This window comes from Rutidosis leptorrhynchoides, chromosome 2, assembly GCF_046630445.1.
Source record: "Rutidosis leptorrhynchoides isolate AG116_Rl617_1_P2 chromosome 2, CSIRO_AGI_Rlap_v1, whole genome shotgun sequence".
Classification (NCBI taxonomy): Eukaryota; Viridiplantae; Streptophyta; class Magnoliopsida; order Asterales; family Asteraceae; genus Rutidosis; species Rutidosis leptorrhynchoides.
Window position 1 is genome coordinate 662256475 of NC_092334.1, and position 20807 is coordinate 662277281.

The window sequence follows — 20807 nt, forward strand, 5'->3', positions numbered from 1 at the left end:
AAATAGGCATAAAACCCATGCGAGTGCATGAGCTCATGCAAGTGCATGAGATTTGCACTAAAATCCCATGCACTCGCATGAGCATCAGAATCAGGAATTATGCCTATAAATACCAGGTTTCTGCTCGAGTTTTTTTACACATATATTACTCCGTAAGTATTTATTTATTATAATAATAATAATAATAATAATAATAATAATAATAATAATAATTATTATTATTATTATTATTATTATTATTATTATTATTATTATTAAGATTATTATTATTATTAATCTTAATATTTTTAGTAATATTATACATAAAATATTACGACGAGGTCATGAGCGTGTCACTTTCAAAACAAGCTTCAAACGGGATAGAACTAAGGAAATTATGGGTTATAGCTATGGAGGTTATGAGTAATGTTCATGGGTATTGTTCGCAAGTCAAACCTAGTATTTATCATCTCTATTGCGTCTACGTACTTTCCTGCAATATTGAATCTCAATATTGATACGTGAGCATTCATATCTTATCTTTTATATATTAATAGTGTATACATGTCTAGTGCTCGAGTATATATTTATACATACTTGTATGCTAAATTTCGTCATTAAACAGTTTATAATGAATCACGAATTAAATAGATATAGGTATGTGATATACATGTTTTCGGAAAGCTGGCGAAAAATCAATAACTTTTCATTTAGAAATCGCGTAATTTCGATGAACGAATCAAAAGATATGGTCAACTGAATTATAATTGACATTAATTGGAATTGCTTTTGAATCTGCAATTAATATTTAAACAACCTATTTATGAGATTTATAAAATACTACTAGCCAAGTAAATGAATCCGTATATAAGGCACGTCTCGTTTTGTTGAACAATTGTCAAAATTGACTTTTTGATAACTTTTGTATGTCGATCTTGAGCATTAGGATTGTCATACACTATAACCCAACCTAGTTTATTAGACATGTATTGACCAACATATGTTCTCTAGGTTGAGATCTACGGTTAATCTTGCATTCTGAGTTACGGTCACTTTTTGATGAATGACCTTATGTGCTGCTAAGGTGAGTTTCATTTGCTCCCTTTTTAATTGCTTTTGCAATATATATTTTTGGGCTGAGAATACATGCACTTTATTTTAAACGCAATGGATACAAGTACATACTAAATTCTACACTGAGTTTGAACCGAAAATCCCTTAGCTTTGGTAACTAGTAACTGCCAGTTATAAGAACTTGTGGGCGCGAGTAGTAGTATATGGATCCATAGGGCTTGATATCCCCGTCCGAGCTAGAGCGCTAGCCTTTTAACGGATGTATGCTATTTGAGAAGTGTACACGTTGATTTGCGTGTATTATTAAGATGATTATACAAAGGGTATAAAATATATATACGTTAAGTTTAGTTACCAGGGTGCTCAATTTCGTAGAATATTTTGATAAACGTTTCTGGATGAAACAACTGAAAACTTTTGATTCACCTTTATATACAGATTATGCGCAACATTAAAACTATGAACTCACCAACCTTTGTGTTGACACTTTTAAGCATGTTTATTCTCAGGTTTCTAGAAGTCTTCCGCTGTTTGCTTATATGTGATACAAGCTATGTGCATGGAGTCATACATGCTTTATTCAAGAAAAGTTTGCATTCACAAAATCATCACCGTGTATCTTATTTTGACTTCATTGTCAACGGATGTATTATGGTAAACTATTATTTATGGTGATTGTCTATATGTAGAAATCATCAAACGTTGAAAACCTTAGAAATTGATATTCATTTATTGTGTACATTTTGAAAAGAATGCAATGTTTACAAAGCATATCATATAGAGGTCAAATACCTCGCAATGAAATCAATGAATGACGTGTTCGTCCAGATGGATTTGGACGTGTGGTCACACTGCTGGTGCTTGTAACCTTTGTACCATATTCTCTAAAGTCACCACTCGAGCACGAAGCTCGTTGACTTCTTCTACTACACCGGGATGATTGTCGGTTCGGACGAGCGGACGAATAAGATTTAGAATGTGAGATAGTATATAATTATGACTAGATACTCTGGAAATGAGAGAGAAAATGGTATTACGAACAGGTTCGCCGGTAAGTGCTTCAGGTTCTTTGCCAAGAGGGCAATGTGGTGGATGGAAGGGATTGCCTTCTTCTTGTCTCCAATAACTAAGTAAGCTACGAACCCATCCGCAATTCATCCAGAATAGATGATGGCTAATTGGTTGATCCATTCCGGTTACACTGTCTTCGGAGTTCAGGTGAATATCCATATCGGAATAGCGGTCAGAGTTTAAGGAATTTGAACTAGATACGGGATCCATCTTGTATAATTAGAGAGATGATTTTTGATATGAAATAGATTATAGAATTTAGATTGGTACTCTTCAATACATAATTTGCATATGTATATATAATACCAAAATTTCATAAATCACGGAGGAATTTTCGGAAGATGTCAAGTAAAGTTTACAGTAACAGATACGCTAAGATATGAATTTTGTCAATACATTATCTGTGCAGTAAATGCAGGAAAACGTGTCTAAATAAGCATGTAATTTCTGACAAGAATTGATAAGCAAAACTCGGTAAAAATAGATACGGTCATAGTCCAGACTCACTAATGCATCCTAACAATTACCAGTTAAACACACTAATGCAAATTCTGGTTCCCTATGACCTCAAACTCTGATACCAACTGTGACGATCCTTCCAAATCCCTTTGGATGAATACATCATTCATTGATTTCATAGTGAGGTTTTGACCTCTATATGATACGTTTTGTAAACATTGCATTCTTTTAAAAAGGCACACCATAAATGAATATATAAATCCAAGGTTTTCAACGTCTGATAATTTTCACGTATAGACAATTACCGTATATAATAGTTTACAATACTACGTCCGTTGACAAAGCAGTCAAAATAAGATACACGGTGATGATTTTGTGAATGCAAAGTTTTCTTGAATAAAGCATGTATGACTCCATGCACATAGCTTGTATAACGTATAAGCAAACAGCAGAAGACTTCTAGGAACCTGAGAATAAACATGTTTAAAAGTGTCAACACAAAGGTTGGTGAGTTCATAGTTTTAATGTTTCGCATAATCTGTATATAAAGGTGGATCACAAGATTTCAGTTGTTTCATCCAGAAACGTTTATCAAAAGATTCTACGTAACAGAGCACCCTGGTAACTAAACTTTAATGTCTATATAATAAGTACCCTTTGTATAATAATCTTAATAATATACGCAAACCAACGTATACGCTTCTCAAATAGCATACGTCCGTTAAAAGGCTAGTGCTCTAGCTCGGACGGGGATGTCAAGCCCTATGGATCCATATACTACTACTCGCGCCCACCAGTTCTTATAACCGGTAGTTACTAGTTACCAAAGCTAAGAGATTTTCGGTTCAAGCTCAGTGTAGAATTAAGTATGTACTTGTATCCATTGCGTTTAAAATAAAGTGCATGTATTCTCAGCCCAAAAATATAGATTTCAAAAGCAATTAAAAAGGGAGCATATGAAACTCACCTTAGCGGTCATTCACCAAAAAGTGACCGAAACTCGGAATGCAAAATTAACCGTAGATCTCAACCTAGAGAACATATGTTGGTCAATACATATCTAATAAGCTATGTTGGGTCATAGTGTATCACAATCCTAATGCTCGAGATTGACATACAAAAGTTATCAAAAGTCATTTCAAAAAGTCAACCTGACTCAATAGTAACTTTTAAAATCTATACTATAGTTTGAATGATCATGGTAATTGGATATATTTTAACATTTCATATAGTTTCCTAATACTTGTAAAACCAGATTTAGTATTTATAAAGCTTTAAAACATGATAAGACAGTCAACTTGACAATTGGTCAACAAAACGAGACGTGCCTTATATGGAAATTCATTTACTCGATTAGTAATATCTAAAAATCCAATTTATCAATCTCATAGACAAGCTGTTTAAATATTAATTTACAGTTTCAAACACAATTTCAATTAAAGTTAATCATAATTCAGTTGTCCATATCTTTTAATTCGTTCATCGAAATTACGCGATCTCTAAATGAAAAGTTATTGATTTTTCGCCAGCTTTCTAAAAACATGCATATCATATACCTTTTATCAATAAAATATGTATCAAATTCCTGATCTATCATAAACTATTTAACGACAAAATTAATCGTACTAGCATGCATAATCCTATATACTCGAGCACTAGTCAGGGATACACTATTAATATATAATAGATAAGATATAAATGCTTACGTATCAATATTGTGTTTCAATATTGTAGGAAAGTACGTAGACGCAACGAAGATGATAAACACTAGATTGACCTCACGAGCTATACCCCGATCCATACCCATAACCTCCATAGCTATAACCCATAATTTCCTTAATTCTATCCCTCTCGAAAAATTCATTTTGAAAACATGCAAGCAGAACCTCGTCGTAGTATTTTATGTATAAATAATAATAATACTAATACTAATACTAATAATTAATATTAATAATAATAATAATAATAATAATAATAAAATTAATAATAAATATTTTTTGTATTTATATGCTTGAGAGATCGAGAGAAGTGAATTGTGTGTGCAAAACTGAACCGAATGATTGAGCTTTATAATGTGGCCTGATTCTGATGCCCATGCGAGTGCATGGGATTTTAGTGCAAATCTCATGCACTTGCATGAGCTCATGCACTCGCATGGGTTTTATGCCTATTTCCCATGCGATCGCATGACCGTCAGATCCAGCTCACATATTTTTTGTTTTCTTGTTTGTCGACATAATTAAATATAATATATATAATATATATAATTTAAATAATTAATTATATATTATATTAAATTCATGTGCATAGTTGACTTGTAATTTTCGTTCCGATGACTCGTACGTTGTCACTCGACTTATGTCACGGTTCCGGTTTCTCGAACGCATTTTCGTACGCTTAGAAAACTCGCAATTTACGTTTTGTGACTCGTACCTTTGTCAAAATATAGTCTTAAATTATCAATAAACTATATCATTCAAAGTGTATCTTAAACTTTCGAGTATTTTGGTCATTTACTTCTATAAATCATTGTCTCGCTATTTGTTGATATATATATAATAACAAATCGTTTTATGACCAAGTTAATATATATTTTCAACATTCATAAACACGTTTTAAATATACGTCGCAAGTTAGTCATACAATTCCAACTTATTATATATATTCAAATAAATATTTAAACCAATAAGTTTAATGTACGGTATCAAACAATTAATACATTGTTACGTTTTCAAGTTATAGTATATATATATATATATATATATATATATATATATATATATATATATATATATATATGTATCTATATACATATAATTGTTCGCGAATCGTCAAGAACAACCGAAAGGTATTTGAGTAGTTCAAAAATTTTGAGATTCAGTTTTACAGACTTTGCTTATCGTGTCGAAAATGTTAATCATACAAAGTTTAAGTTTAAATTTGGTCAGAAATTTCTCGGTTATCACATATATAATAACATATTTTATTTACAACAATTGTTCGTGAATCGTCGGGATTGGTCGAATGTCAATTGCATATATGAAACAGTTCAAAATTTTTTGCGACTCAACCTAACAGACTTTGCTTAAAGTATTAAATCGTATCGAGAGTTTGGTTTAAAATTAGTCGAAAATTTCCGGGTCGTCACACATATGTAAATAGGGATGGCAATGGTCACCCAATCCAGTGGATATCCATCCGATCCACCCGATTTTAATGGATATGGATGAACCTAAATGGATATGGATACGGATACGGATATGGATGAACCTAAATGGATATGGATATGGATATGGATGAAAAAGTATCATCCATGAATATATCCATTAAAACCCGAAATACATATATTAATACATAAATATAGATATATGTATACACGTCTACTATTAAAAATGCATTTACTGTTACACATACATTTTGCTTGCAACCATATAATAAATTAACTATGATATTTTATAATAAAACACCTATATCTAACAAGATAAACATACAAATTACACATTTAATTTGTCATAATCTATGTTTGATGGTAAATTCAACAAATTGTGTTCTATTTTCGACAAAAAGTACAAGTTTTTGTAGATGTTCAGAAATATTATAACAGTTTTTGAATATCCAACGGATATCCATTAACCCGCTTAATCCAGTTGATATGGATATGGATGGATGAACTGGAATTAAATGGATATGGATGAACAAAAACTAAATGGAAATGGATATGGATACGGTACCACCCCATCCATATCCGATCCATTGATATCGCTGTGTAATTCATAAATTACAAAAATACTCATAAATTCAGTATTGAGCTATAAATCATCATTCGGCTATTAGTTAAACATAATTACTTTCGAAAATACTCCTTACATCGTAATACGGGTACAAGTCATACAACATGTTTATAGTATAGAATCTATAGATACAAGTCATACAAGTACTCTTCTTTTATCGGATCTTTAATTAATACTGTTGCTGCTAAAAATAAAGTCACAACGATACTAAACCCTAATTCGACTCACTCTCAAATTCAGAACCGTTGTTTGTTCGGAAACCGAAATTATCTTCTTCTTGCATTCCTTCCTACCATTATGACTGTAAGTCTATGTATGCATGTTTTCAATTCAAAGTTATTTGTAGAAATTGACACTATTTTAATCTTATTTTCTTGAAATTGAGCACAAGATTCATCTTTCTTTTCTGCATTATTGAAATTATCATGTTTTTTTTGTTACTTATGTATGTGAAATCGTAAATTGAAAGGCTTTTGTTTAAGAATACATGCTAACCCTAACCCTGAACCCTAATTTTTTTGTTGTTATTTTGAATATGTTGATGTTGATGTTGATTAGCAGCTTTATAATTGTGATTTTTTATTTTTTATTTTTTTTGGGACTAAAGTGTTGCTATGTAAATGCAGGTTTTTTTCAGAATTAAAAATTTGATTTAGTGATATCTGAAAGGTCATCTAGTCTAGTTATTAATTTGTAGACGAATGGACCTGATAAATCTTAGTTCATCTAGTGAAGGGAGCGATTGGGATCTCGACACGATCAAAGCATTAAACGATTCAGTTTTAGAGGACTCAGCTACCTCGAATCAGAATACTAGGGTTCTTCCTTCTACATTTATATCTTCATCCAGGCCAAGTAATGCTGGTAAAAAAACTCGTTAATAATGACGCTTATACTAGGCTAGATGATTACTGGGTTGCTGTTTAATGTAATTTGTATTTTGTTTATGTTGTAGTTCAACGTGTATCAAATCAACTTTCGCTTCCGCAAAAAAGAAAAGCTCCTATGAATGGACATTCTTCCAGTTCTAATTATGCTTTGGATTTGGATGATGATGATCAGCTTCAGATTATATCAAGTTCAAATAACAATTTTGGAAATTCGAATAGTAAGCTTACCAATATCTTTCAAAGAATGGTAACAAATTGGATTCCTGATATGATGCTATTTTTGGGACAAAGTTTGATTAATCAATTGTTCCCAACAGATTCTAAAAGGGCCCTTCCGTCATCCTTTCTGCCATCCACGTCTAGTTTTAGGCCAGGTGGAGGTGGCGGTGGTGGTGGCGGGCGTGAAACTTATGGAAACTCTTATTCATCACAAACTTGGCAAAATCATATGAAGGCTCATATGGAAGGTAGTTCCAGCCGGGCCAGTAATGATATGATGAAGGATAACCACCATGGAATTAGGATTTTGCCACCATCGATGAAGCCTCACATTCCACCTCCGTCTTATGGCGGTCCGCCTGATATGCATCGCCCTGCAGGGGTTGTTGGTGAACTACCAGTCGTTGATGAACGCCATATTATGCAAGCAATACAGGTAAGTATTCTTGTCTCGATGTTAACCTAGTCTAGATTTTTTTTTTTTCCTTTGAACACTTAACTGTGAGAAAGATATGTTTGTTTTATTACAGGAAGTTAATAATCAATCTTTAGCTGAAGAAACTTTACCCGAAGGTCTTCTGTCCGTGTCTCTTTTAAGACACCAGGTTTTCTACCCACCTGAACTGATTAATAAAGCTTCTCCCTTTTAGTTTGTTTTAGTAATTCTGTATATATCTGTTTATTGTTTTAAGTGTTTTTTATGTGCTTCTAGAAAATTGCATTGGCATGGATGGTTAAGAAGGAACAGAGTAGTACAGCTTGTGCTGGTGGTATTTTAGCTGATGACCAGGTAAAGAGCGTGCACATTGTAATTCATGACGGCTTACTAATGCAAACCCAGTTAACCCATTTGTTGGTAAATGGGTTAAAATTGACATAACATGGATTTGCTATCTAGGATTTATCTGTCCAAATTTTGAATTCCCATCTAAACTTAGTCGAGTTTGAAAAATTCGCTACTCTGGGAGTACTTGGTCAGTGCTTTTTAGGGAGTACTCGGGGAGTACTCGGACGTTGACCAAGTTTGACTTTGACTGATTTTGACCGAGTTTTGACTGCGTTTTGAACAATTTTGACCCATTTTCCGAGTAATCCCGAGTTGACTATATTTGGCTGAGTTTGACCATATTTGACCCAGTTTGATTACTCATCTCTGAGCGATCCAAGAACCGAGTACTCGGCGAGTAATTTCGAGTTCTACAACCCTGAACATACTCACGCTGTTTGTATTCTCCATAGGGACTTGGGAAGACCATTTCAACGATTGCGCTTATACTGAAACAGAAATCATCAACACCAAAAGTAGACGATTCTCATAATTTAAATGCTGAACCCATGAATTTAGATGATGTTGATAATGGAAAGGCCACAGTAGTTTTAGATGATGATAAGGACGAAGTGAAGTTAATAACTCAGGCCAGTAGTTCAACACAAAAAGTTAGTAACCGTAAACCCGCAGCTGGTTCACTAGTTGTGTGCCCCGCAAGTGTACTAAGACAATGGGCTCGTGAGCTCGATGATAAAGTCACAAAAGAAGCTAAGCTTAAAGTTCTAATCTATCATGGTAGTTATAGAACCAAAGACCCTGCTGAGCTGGCAAGTTATGATGTTGTTCTTACAACATATGCAATTGTTGGAAAAGAAGTCCCGACTAAAGTTGTTGATGAGCAAGATGAAGATGGGGACAGTTACGGGTTGAGTTCTGCATTTGCTAATAATAAGAAAAAGAAAAATTTTGGTAAAAAAAAGAAAGGTAAAAAAGGAATTGATGGCATCGTTGATTGTAGTGGTACTCTTGCAAAGGTGAACTGGTTAAGGGTGATATTAGATGAAGCTCAAACGATAAAAAATTGCCGAACACAGGTGTCAAAATCGTGTTGTGGGCTTAGAGCGAAAAAACGATGGTGTTTGTCTGGAACACCTATACAAAACTCGATTGATGAACTGTTCAGTTATTTCAGATTTTTAAAATGTGATCCGTACGCCAATTATAAATCTTTTTGCAGTCACATAAAGATCCCGATTTCAAGAAACTCAATGTACGGTTATAAGAAACTTAATGCAGTGCTCAAGGCTATAATGCTTAGGCGAACAAAAGGTGCACATATTTTAATAATAACATGTGTATAGTATAACGACACATGCACACATTTCTTCTTTTGGATATAATAACTTAAGTAAAAGGGTTGCACTTTTATGTAGCTAATAACGTTCGATTTTTTTTTTTTTTTTTTTTTTTCCAGACACTTTGATTGATGGTAAGCCTATTATTAACTTGCCTCCAAAAACAATAACCTTGCAAACAGTTGAATTTTCAACTGAAGAACGAGCTTTCTATCTCAAGCTTGAATCTGAATCACGCTCACGATTCAAGGTAATAAAGTCCCTACTTTTTTACATTTGAAATGGAATGACACTGAAACATTAATCTAGGGCTTATAACCAAATTAAATTAAAAAAGGTAAATATTCAAAAATTGCTTAACATCTTGATTATTTGATTGTGTCTAATCGGGATTAATGTAATTTATTTTTACACAGGCGTATGCAGCAGCAGGTACTGTAAGTCAAAATTACGCAAATATCCTTCTGATGCTTCTTCGGCTTCGTCAAGCTTGCGACCACCCGTTACTTGTGAAGGGATTTAGTTCAGAGTCTGTGAGTCGATATTCTACGAGAATGGCAAACGATCTTCCGGAAGATATGCGAGTCAATTTGTTAAATCTCTTGCAAACTCTCAACATATGCTCCTTGTGTAGTGTGAGTAGTCTCCTTACATTTAAATTAAACGAGTCAGTCAATACTATTTGTTTGTTTCATCTCTTATATTAGTGGTCAGACAGGTTAAACCTAAACGAGTAGCAAATAAAATTGTTATATTTAAAATAGTGTAGCCTTTTTGGTAAGGTGCGGTGTCTGATTTAAATCTTTGGCCAACTAATTCAATGGGATTCAAGTGTAGCCTTCTACATATAATATATATGTGCTCATAAGTGTTGCAGAAATCGGAATTAATCGGTTTTTGAGAGGTGAATTAGTAGTCAAAATCGGTCAACCATCAGGATTAATCGGTCAACATCTGTCAAAGTTAAACTCAGTCAACCATTCACATTGACAAATTAGGGATTAATTGGTCAAAGTGGTATTAATCACTCAAAGATGGGGTTGATCGGTCAAAGTAGGGATTAATCTGTCAACATCGGTCAAAAGCCAAACTCAGTTTACATCTGATTAGTCACGATGTTTGCAACCTATAGTATGTTTTTTGTTGTATGAATTTGCGGTGGTCTTAATCGATTATTTATGGTTTAACAGGACCCACCAGAAGATGCTGTTGTTACCATTTGTGGACATGTTTTTTGCTATCAGTGTGTCTCTGAATACTTAACAGGGGGTGACAATATTTGTCCAAAACTAAAATGCGAAAGCTCGATTGGTCCTGATCTTGTATTTAACAAAGCAACATTAAGAAATTCTCTCTCTAATGATAATGGTGGTGGAAGCTCGTCAAGAATTGATGAAAAATCTATAGTTCTTCAACAAGATTATAGTTCTGCCAAGATCAAAGCTGTAATTGAGATTATCCGGTCAAATTGCAGACCAAAAAGTTCGTATTCAGAAGCATCTTCAAGTTCGGGTGTTGAAGGACCAATAAAAGCAATCGTGTTTTCTCAGTGGACACGAATGTTGGATCTTGTTGAAATGTCACTTAATCAGTATTGTTTAGAATACAGGAGGCTTGATGGTTCGATGTCTTTGGCTTCAAGGGACAAGGCTGTCAAAGAATTCAATACTGATCCCGAGGTCGACTTCTTTCTTATTATTATATATTTGCTTAATTAATTCAAGATTAGTCAATCGGCCGGATGGGTAACAAGTCAAGAATATGGGTACTACATATATAGTAAAAGGAGAGAACTGAGGATTGGTGAGAACCGTGAAAACCAAAGGCTAACTAACGAACATATTAAACGGACTAACGGAAAAGGACCTGGGAAAAATTCGAAATTATATACTAATGGTGTATCCTATCGTATACACACATAAAAGGCATAATAGTTGCATAAAAATAGCATCAGGAAGGCTGGAAACAACAGTTTTGTGGAGATTGTCCGTCCAGCGTTCTCCGCTGTACAGGCTGCTCCGTCATGCGTAAGCCCTGAAGGCCGCCTAGCGCATAAGCCCTGGCCGGAGAGCGCCGCATTTAGCATAAATTTCGGAGCACATGTAACAGAACGTATCATCATTTGACACGTGTCCCCAAACAAATCTGGTAGATCTGACACTATAAATAGACCCCTTGGGTCGTCATTTTACACAAGTTCAGATATTCTGACAACTTTGAGAGCTGAGACTTCACTTCTCTTTCTCTCTCTACTTTCTCTCACTAGAAGTCATCCGGCTAGCACTCTTACGCTCTACGGACGACAGATTGACTAAGCCACCCCACAAGTTTCTACACTTGTGAACCGGGTCTGCAGGGATTATTTCCCGAGGGTAAAAATCAATCGGCAACACTCCGCCCTCATAAAGCTAGATCACTTCTAGTCTCTTGTTGACATACTAAGCCTTACCTCATAAGGAAATAGGTGTTAACAATGGCGCCATCTACTAATGCAAAGAACACACGAAACGGAAAAGGAACGAAAGCAGCTGAAGCTCCATTTGTACTTGAAGCAGTCAACAATCCATCAACTGACGACATGGTCACTGTTGAAGATGTACCTATTTCACCACTAGATGGTACGATTGAAGAAACAGTTGCTGAAACTACAGAAAGGCTTAAACATTTGGCAACTAATTCGGAGAAAAGGCCAGTAATCGAAGAAGCGACAGCTAAAAGTGCAGAAAGACTTCCAAAATTTGTTACTAATCCAGAGCGACGACCATTGATGCAACCACGGCGATGTCCGTTATTTATACCTTTTCGGCGGATGGCGGATGGCAAAGACAAGCAGATAATGAAAAGGCAATCTATATCAAAGTACAAGTTATCCAGGCTACTTGACAAGCTGGGCAGTCTTATTGATGATTCTGGGGATGATAATGACCTGAGTTGTGATAATAATGACTCTGATGATGAAATTGACAAAGATGAGTTCATGTCAGAAAAGCAGGCAATGTTGCTTTTAAATGACATTCTTAAGCAGACAGCTCCAGCAAAATACAAGCAACGCTTAGCGCAGCCCGCCGTCCGTGCTGTGGCTGTGGACAACTTTTTTGCCCTCATTACTGGAGAACAAGCCACCAAGCCACCAGCGATGGCAGAATCAACGCAGTGTTTCATTGATCGAATTGCTAATTATCCATTGCCCAGAAATCTTGCTATACCAACAATTGGAGTTTATGATGGCACAACGGATCCGGAAGACTTTTTGACAATGTTTGAAGGCGTTATGAGGTTGTAGCATTGGGAGGATGAAACTGCGTGTCATATGTTTCCTATGGTACTGCAGAAAATGGCACGTGAATGGTTTGCTGGTTTGCCGCCAAGGAGTATTACCAGTTTTCTCGATTTGAGAGCAAAATTTGTGATGCAATACCAAAATCTTCGGAGCTGTACTCTGACTCATCTTGATGCACACGAGATTACAATGCATCATAATGAATCTTTGAGCAATTTTATGAAACGTTATACACTTGAAGCACAGAAGATCCCTGATTGTCCAGAATCACAGCTTGTATCTGGCTTCATTTTTTGTCTGGACCAGCGACGGTTTAGTGCACTTGTTCATGCGTTACGGTATGACTTGCCAAAAACATTGCATCAGGCGTTGGAGGTAGCACAGAGGCATGTTCGAGCTGGTGAGCGTGGGTTAAACAAGTTTGAAACTGGTGGCAGTAGCAAGCCGCACAACGGAGGACGGTATTTTGACAGAAATCAGAGAAGGAATGATAATTCAAATGGAGGATGGAGAGGAAACAATCACCCTAATGATTTCCACCACAACAGAAGGCCAATCGAAAGGCACCCGTTGATAATGGCGCTTACTAAAACGCCGAAAGAGATCCTTTTCACTGAACCAATTCGGACCACTTTCAATGCTCCAGCACCTATGGAAGAGAGGGAGGGTCCAAAGAGTGAGTTGTGGTGTGATTTCCATGAGGCTTGGGGCCATGATACGGACAATTGCAAATCTTTGATGAGAGAAATTATAGCGAAAATCAAGGCAGGAGAATTGAATCATTTGTTGCCTGGCAAACAGTACAGGAGGAATGATCCTCGCAGGAAATTTGCGTGGCAAAGGAATGATGGTAGCAGAGGACGCCGTGGAGAGAACAGAAGAGAGCAGCATGGCGGAAGAGATAATCGGAACCAACCGCAGTACGGAGAACGGATCACAGAGCGTGAGACAACTCCAGAAGTTGTAATCAGGATGGTTTGGATTAACGATGGTCATTATGAAGAAGGTGAATCATCAAACAACAATTTGGACAGCTGGAGATATGCCCTAATTATCTTTCAGCCAATTCAGAATTGGGCGTTGTCCGTCCAACCAGCGTTGTCCGTCCAACCAGTGATCATTTCAGCAGAGATAGCAAATAAGTTTGTCAATTGTATCTACACAGATACAGGAAGTGAAGCTGACATCATCTACTGGCATTGTTTGAGAACTTTTCCAAGGCATGTGCAGAGCAGAGCTAGGCAAACGAGGTTGAAAGTTTCTGGACTAACAGGAGCACCGATAAATGCCATGGGGCAGATTCGTTTGGAAGTTGTTATGGGCACATTTCCACTATTGAGAGCAGAAAAGATTGACTTTACTATTCTAGATGCAAATTCTCGATTCAATGTCCTTTTTTGGGCGGACAGCGATAGCAAAATTTGACGCCATAACATCAACGGCCCATGCAGAGGTCAGATTCCCCACTCCAAATGGAGTCGCAGCCATACATTCACAGTATGTGCAGCCAACAAGGGAAAGATCAACGTTTGCAAATGGGCCAGAAGGCAGAATGAATCAGAGAAGGCGTGATAGGTTATTCAGCGAGGAAGAAGTTCAGGAGTTTTTCATTCCGTAAGCAAGTGTGAAGGCCGGACAGTGCTGGGCGCTCGGCATATGAAGAAGCAATTTGTCAACAAGTTATCAAGAACAGTGTTTATCTTCTCAATAAAGAGCAGTTTCATTTAGCATTTCAATAAAAGCAGTCTTTTACAATCGTTGTACTCATGCCTGTTTGGCATTTGAAGAACACATTTCGAATTATAAGATGAAGCAGCGTTTATCAAACTTACTGTGAACCATTGTGGTTATTTTGCAGTGCATACATTAGCAATTGCATACATTAAACATTCATGACGTACTAATTAGGCTTGATCCACCTAAAAGTCGTCATCAATCGTTTATGTACTGCACAGTACTGAACAATAATTTTATATTTTTCTTAAACAAAGTGCTGCCCGTGACAAATGTAAAACATTACATTTATAACCTGCCCACAGAACGATCGTATTTTTAAATACCTCCGATGGCGGAAGCTTTTGTGCCGGCCAGTAAAGGCACAAGGGATCGGCTAGAAAACGTTTAAGTTTTACTAGAACGCACCGAGGCATGATACAAAACTCAGATACTTGTCATGACAAACATTATAAAAAATTACTTCACAGAACGAAGTTATATATTTTATGTATGAAGGCAAAATAATTAGCAATTCTTCCTCATATACTTTATGACGGAAGGCGTAAGACGGAGAGTTTATTGATTTATAGTCATTCTTCTAAAACACTTCATAATTCTTCTTCATTAATTTTATGATGGAAGGCGTAATCAGACATCGTATTCTTGATACTGCAAGGCATTTACATATGAGTTACCTTATGCACTTTTCAAAATGATTTGCTCAAATTATACACTGTACAATTGTGTATAGAAATTTTATGCTCAGGTGCATAATTGATTGGTTTTAAAGCGTTAAGCATAAAAATATTTGCAACAAGCATATAAGCACACATAGTCATCACAATAAAGTCAGTATATATATATAATGTTAAAGTCAGTAAGAAATTTATTACAAAACATTGTTTGAAATTTTTACAAAGATCAATTAAACTGCACGCCAAGCACATCTTGAGCAGAAGAGTCTTCTTTGCTGCATACTTCATCATAAACATTTATCTTCAGATTTATCAATTTGTTCTTGGCCTCATCTTTTTCTTGAGTACCAGGAGGCATAAGTTTGGCAATGGCAGCAGAAGGAGTTTGGTTGGGAGCAAGGCGTTTGAACAGCTTGCCGGTCACATCAGCAATAGCATGGGCGCAAGCAGCATCAACATAATCATTGTAGGGATTCCCTACAAGACTGGATCCAAGCACCTTAGCTATCAGACCTGGCACACCTTTCTTAAGCTCAGCAAAATTGCCCTCGCCTTTCTCCGCCCTCCGGAGTAGCTCAGCAGACTTCTCTCTCTCTGCACTCGGCTGTTTCTCCAGCTCACCCACTTTCACCTGCTCAGCATCCTTTTCCCCTTGCAGAACAGCAGCAACATCTTGAGCACTTTTTAACTCAACTTCTTTAGCCTTTATTATTTTCTGCGCATCATTTAAGGCACGCTCAGCATCAGCAGCTCTTTTACGAGCATTGCACTTTCAGCTATGTCTTTACGAGCAAAGGCAAGAATAGACTCTTGATGTTTCTGCAGTTGCAGCACAGAGTCCAGGTGGTTGGTTAGCAGTACATGAGCTGCCATAGTTGATTCCCTGAGTTGATGAGAACGAAGAGCAGAGAATTGGGGTTTCAGCTCAGGGATAACACAACCCTGTACATCAATAAAATTTTATGAGTTATTTCAAACAGCTCACATCAATAAATTACAAGCATATATATGCAGAGGGTCTTATCGTTCATACCTGAATAAGAGTTGCAAATTCTTTATCTTTAGTGGCGGGGTTTGCAATGATGGCTTGCAAAGCCCTCACATGAGCAGGAAGAGTTGGCTCTTGAACATTGGAGGAGGTGATAGCAGGATTAGTGATATTAGGAAGAGGAGAATCATAAGCAGAGTTGCCTTCAGGCCTATCTTCATGAAATTCAGATTCATCGAAGGGGGCAAAGTTTGGGTCAGGCATTTTCAGGCCCTTCTCTCCTTCACTTTCAAGATTCTTCTCTGGCCTCCGGTCACCGCCCTCCGTAGCCTTCCCTTGGCTATCATCCGACTCTGCTAAAATTACTAACAAAAACAAATTAGTATTATGAACAAACATAACAGTTATAAGCAAAAACATGTGCATTTTCAAAAGAGAGCAGAATGGACATACTTCTTCTACGTTTTTGCTTTTTGCCCTCCTCAGTACTCTTCACCCTTTTAGAGCCTATGCTCTTCTTTCTTGTCTTTTGGATTGGAGGAGGAGTAGGGTTGGTTTCACCCGTAATGTCAACTGATGCCGATGTTTGCTGATCAGCGGTGGTGGTATCATCCGTTGTCCGCTCAGTGTCTGTATGATCAGACCCGGATTCGCTGTCTGAGCTGCCCACAGCAATTTCTTTCCCCTTTTCAGCATCAGCAGCAGCTTTAGCTTCAGCTGCAACTCTCTCCGCCTCAAGCTCTTCAACAGTTTTGTCACGAGCAGTGACCTCCACATCATCATCAAGATCAGGGGATAAAAGAGCAGAGCGGACCTGCATCACGGAGTTGCCTGCAAAGATTACATATTAATAGCAATATAAGTGCACATGACAAACAGTAGACAAAAATCTATATATATATAATAGGATGATCATATCACATCCTACCCTGTTTTTTCTCACGAAGTACTGGCACAGAATTGCTTGGCCATTCTTGGCTCACTTTGCACAGTACAAGGATTCCCTCATACCTTTCGTATGATCTGGGTGGAATACGGAGTCCTTTCAAGCTATTTACTATCCGCTGTTCTGCGGGAGAAATTTTAACACCCTTTCCTATGCCAGCATCAATAGCACCCCACTCCCGGACAACGGAGTATTCTTCCGGAATAACAGTTTCATCAACAAAGAAAAATGGACTTTTCCAGTCCTTCAAGTTTGAAACTCTATTTAGACCAACAAAATGATTATTTTTCTTACTATCAATAGTAAGCCAGCAATCGCTAATCGTGCGGATTCTAAACAAAGAGATAAAAACATTAATGCGAGGCTTTATATTAATAGCATTGCAGTACATTTCAAAAAGGATGATTTTTTGAAGACCATGGGGATGTATCTGACTAAGACAGGCCCCGTAATATCTAAGAAGGCGAAGAAGAAAGTTAGTAAGGGGAACACGGAGGTTGCCGTGGGTAATTTGTAAAGCGTATAAAGTAATTTTTCCCTCAGGAGGGTTGTCAGTAGTTTGTCCGATGGTGGGAAGAACAGGGTTGTATTGATTGAGATGGCGAAAGGCAATCTTTAATCCATCTAAATATTCACTAGTCAATGATGAAGCCATCGTGCTAACTTCTGGAATGTCAGCAGTATTTGATGAAGAAGGCTTGGCGTGTTCTTGGCCAGTACTCCGTGAAGAAGCCATGATAATACAGTAACAGATATCAACAAGAAGAAAATAGCAGTAAGATGAAGTGTACTGACCTTGGAAGACGGTAAACCTTAAAAAGTTGAAGACTGAAGAAGGCGATGAAGATTTGGGAGAAATATGCTTTTTGGATCTTGGCAAAGGTAAAAAAGTGATGGTAACAGGGTTATGACGGTTTTTATAAGGGTTCATCGGTGCAATTTTTATGGTCATGATTGAGACACGTGTATGGGTGAGTTTAAACGAAGGGTGCAAGATAACACTTTTTACAGCTGGAGGCGCGTGGATGATCTTAGCCGTAAAAAATTAATCATAACAGTGTCAGTAAAATTCGTCTGCATTTAATGCCTAAAATGTTTTCCCCGATGCAAGTGGGCAATGAACAGGCTGGTTTGGCATGCGTTATCAAAAATTTAACAACTTAATCATTTTTCAAATGCTTAAGTCCTTAAACTGGGGGGACTTAATGGTGTATCCTATCGTATACACACATAAAAGGCATAATAGTTGCATAAAAATAGCATCAGGAAGGCTGGAAACAACAGTTTTGTGGAGATTGTCCGTCCAGCGTTCTCCGCTGTACAGGCTGCTCCGTCATGCGTAAGCCCTGAAGGCCGCCTAGCGCATAAGCCCTGGCCGGAGAGCGCCGCATTTAGCATAAATTTCGGAGCACATGTAACAGAACGTATCATCATTTGATACGTGTCCCCAAACAAATCTGGTAGATCTGACACTATAAATAGACCCCTTGGGTCGTCATTTTACACAAGTTCAGATATTCTGACAACTTTGAGAGCTGAGACTTCACTTCTCTTTCTCTCTCTACTTTCTCTCACTAGAAGTCATCCGGCTAGCACTCTTACGCTCTACGGACGACAGATTGATTAAGCCACCCCACAAGTTTCTACACTTGTGAACCGGGTCTGCAGGGATTATTTCCCGAGGGTAAAAATCAATCGGCAACACTCCGCCCTCCTAAAGCTAGATCACTTCTAGTTTCTTGTTGACATACTAAGCCTTACCTCATAAGGAAATAGGTGTTAACATATACTGTAATTGATAGAAAATTGTTGGGATTTAGGGTTTGGGGTTTATTTAGGGTTTAGGGATCTAAACCCGAAACCCTAAAAACGGTTTAATAATTTAGATAAAACTTTTCTGCATTTTTTACTTTATATTTTTAGTCCTTTTCGTTAGTCGTTAATTTGTCCATTAGTTGGCCTTTTTGTAGAAGTTGACATGTTTTGCCATTTATTTATTGATGTAAGTTTAGTTTAGTTTTAGTTTTTCCAGTAGTTAACAAAGAAGGAAATGAGTTATGATGTTGCAGGTGATTGTTATGCTGATGTCATTGAAAGCTGGGAATCTTGGTCTGAACATGGTTGCTGCATCTCATGTTATTCTTTTAGATCTTTGGTGGAATCCAACTACTGAAGATCAAGCAATTGACCGAGCTCATAGAATCGGTCAGACTCGTCCTGTTACAGTCTCCAGACTCACCATCAAGGACACAGTTGAGGACCGAATCCTTTCTCTCCAGGTTTGTTTCTACTTTTTCACTTGTTGAATACTGTTGTAATTTTGTAATTTCTGCAAATTTAATTGTAAAAAAATGGTGAACGAATGCAGGAAGAGAAGAGGAAAATGGTGGCTTCTGCTTTCGGTGAAGATCAAAGTGGAACTTCAGCCGCTCGTTTAACTGCAGAAGATCTCAGATTTCTGTTCATGGGTGGGCATTGAATTAAAACTTATATTATTAGACGATGGTGTTGGGCGTTTTTGTTTAGATCAAGTGCAAAGCCCTGTCTGTAGATAGTGGTAATTACTATTTTTCTGTAGAGAAATGTTAGACTTTAATGTTGGATTATTTAAGCGATATAAGTTTGAAATTAGGATATGCTTTGTGACCGTTAAAAGTAACTTTGTAGACATTGTTTAACTTCATTTTCCGTTTTTCTGTCTACCATTAATTGTATGGTATTAGGTCTAGCAGACCAATTGGGAACACAGAATCTTTGAGATCATGGTACTAGAAATGTCAGATGACCTAATTTCGGCGCTACTTATTATTCACTGTTCAAGATTAACTTTAGATAACAAAAGGGATTCGGCGCTACTTATTATTTACTACCCGTGAAATCTTTCTTAAACCGGCTTGTGATATTCGGGCATTGGATTGTGTAGATGTAGTCAACATGAAATTGTTGATTGTTCAAGACTTGAAAGGTTTTACAGGTGCATGGATGAAAGTACAGTTAACATGACAACGTTGTTCGTTTTGCATGAATACGTCACTACTTTAGTTATTGGATATTTTCTAACAAATCAACTATTAAAGCTCGAGTTCGCTTATTTATGAACTTGAGTGATTATTCCTTAGCTTGCTTGAGATGATACTTAGTTGCATATCTGCACTTTTACTAAAGGTCTCGGGTGCCAATCTACTAGTTACATACATGAATTTTGAAATATACGATGTTCTTATATAGAAGAGTTCTTTAAGATGTTAAGCTCCATTAACTCCTTTCATTCTAGTAAATTAAAGGTTTAAACTAATTAAGTAACCTGCTATATGTCCGACTAGTTAATAACATTAATTTATATTTGATACATAATACATATATACTACTAGTACTATTATTATCACATCATAGATGTATTTATATGTACAGTTTTGGTTGTCTACAAGATCAAGCAAGTCGGCAGCTTTTCGATTAATTGGGTATAAAGTATAAATGTGTAGTTATAACAGAAGGTATCTACCGACTTAAAGCTCACCTGTCACCTTTCATTTTAGATGAAAGTGAATTTAACATATTTTGTCACAAACTCACAA

General features: G+C 36.7%; 1 protein-coding gene across 1 annotated transcript; it reads left to right on the forward strand.

Moving 5' to 3' along the window:
• The first annotated feature begins 7008 nt into the window (after positions 1–7008).
• On the forward strand, positions 7009–20070 carry LOC139893868 (helicase-like transcription factor CHR28). The gene is made up of 11 exons (XM_071877056.1): positions 7009–7238; positions 7330–7482; positions 7582–7919; positions 8014–8088; positions 8196–8273; positions 8723–9581; positions 9727–9857; positions 10024–10242; positions 10798–11286; positions 19302–19511; positions 19601–20070. Exons 1-11 carry the CDS (start codon positions 7076–7078, stop codon positions 19709–19711), a joined length of 2826 nt encoding a protein of 941 aa, XP_071733157.1. The 5' UTR covers positions 7009–7075; the 3' UTR covers positions 19712–20070.
• Positions 20071–20807: the final 737 nt, after the last annotated feature.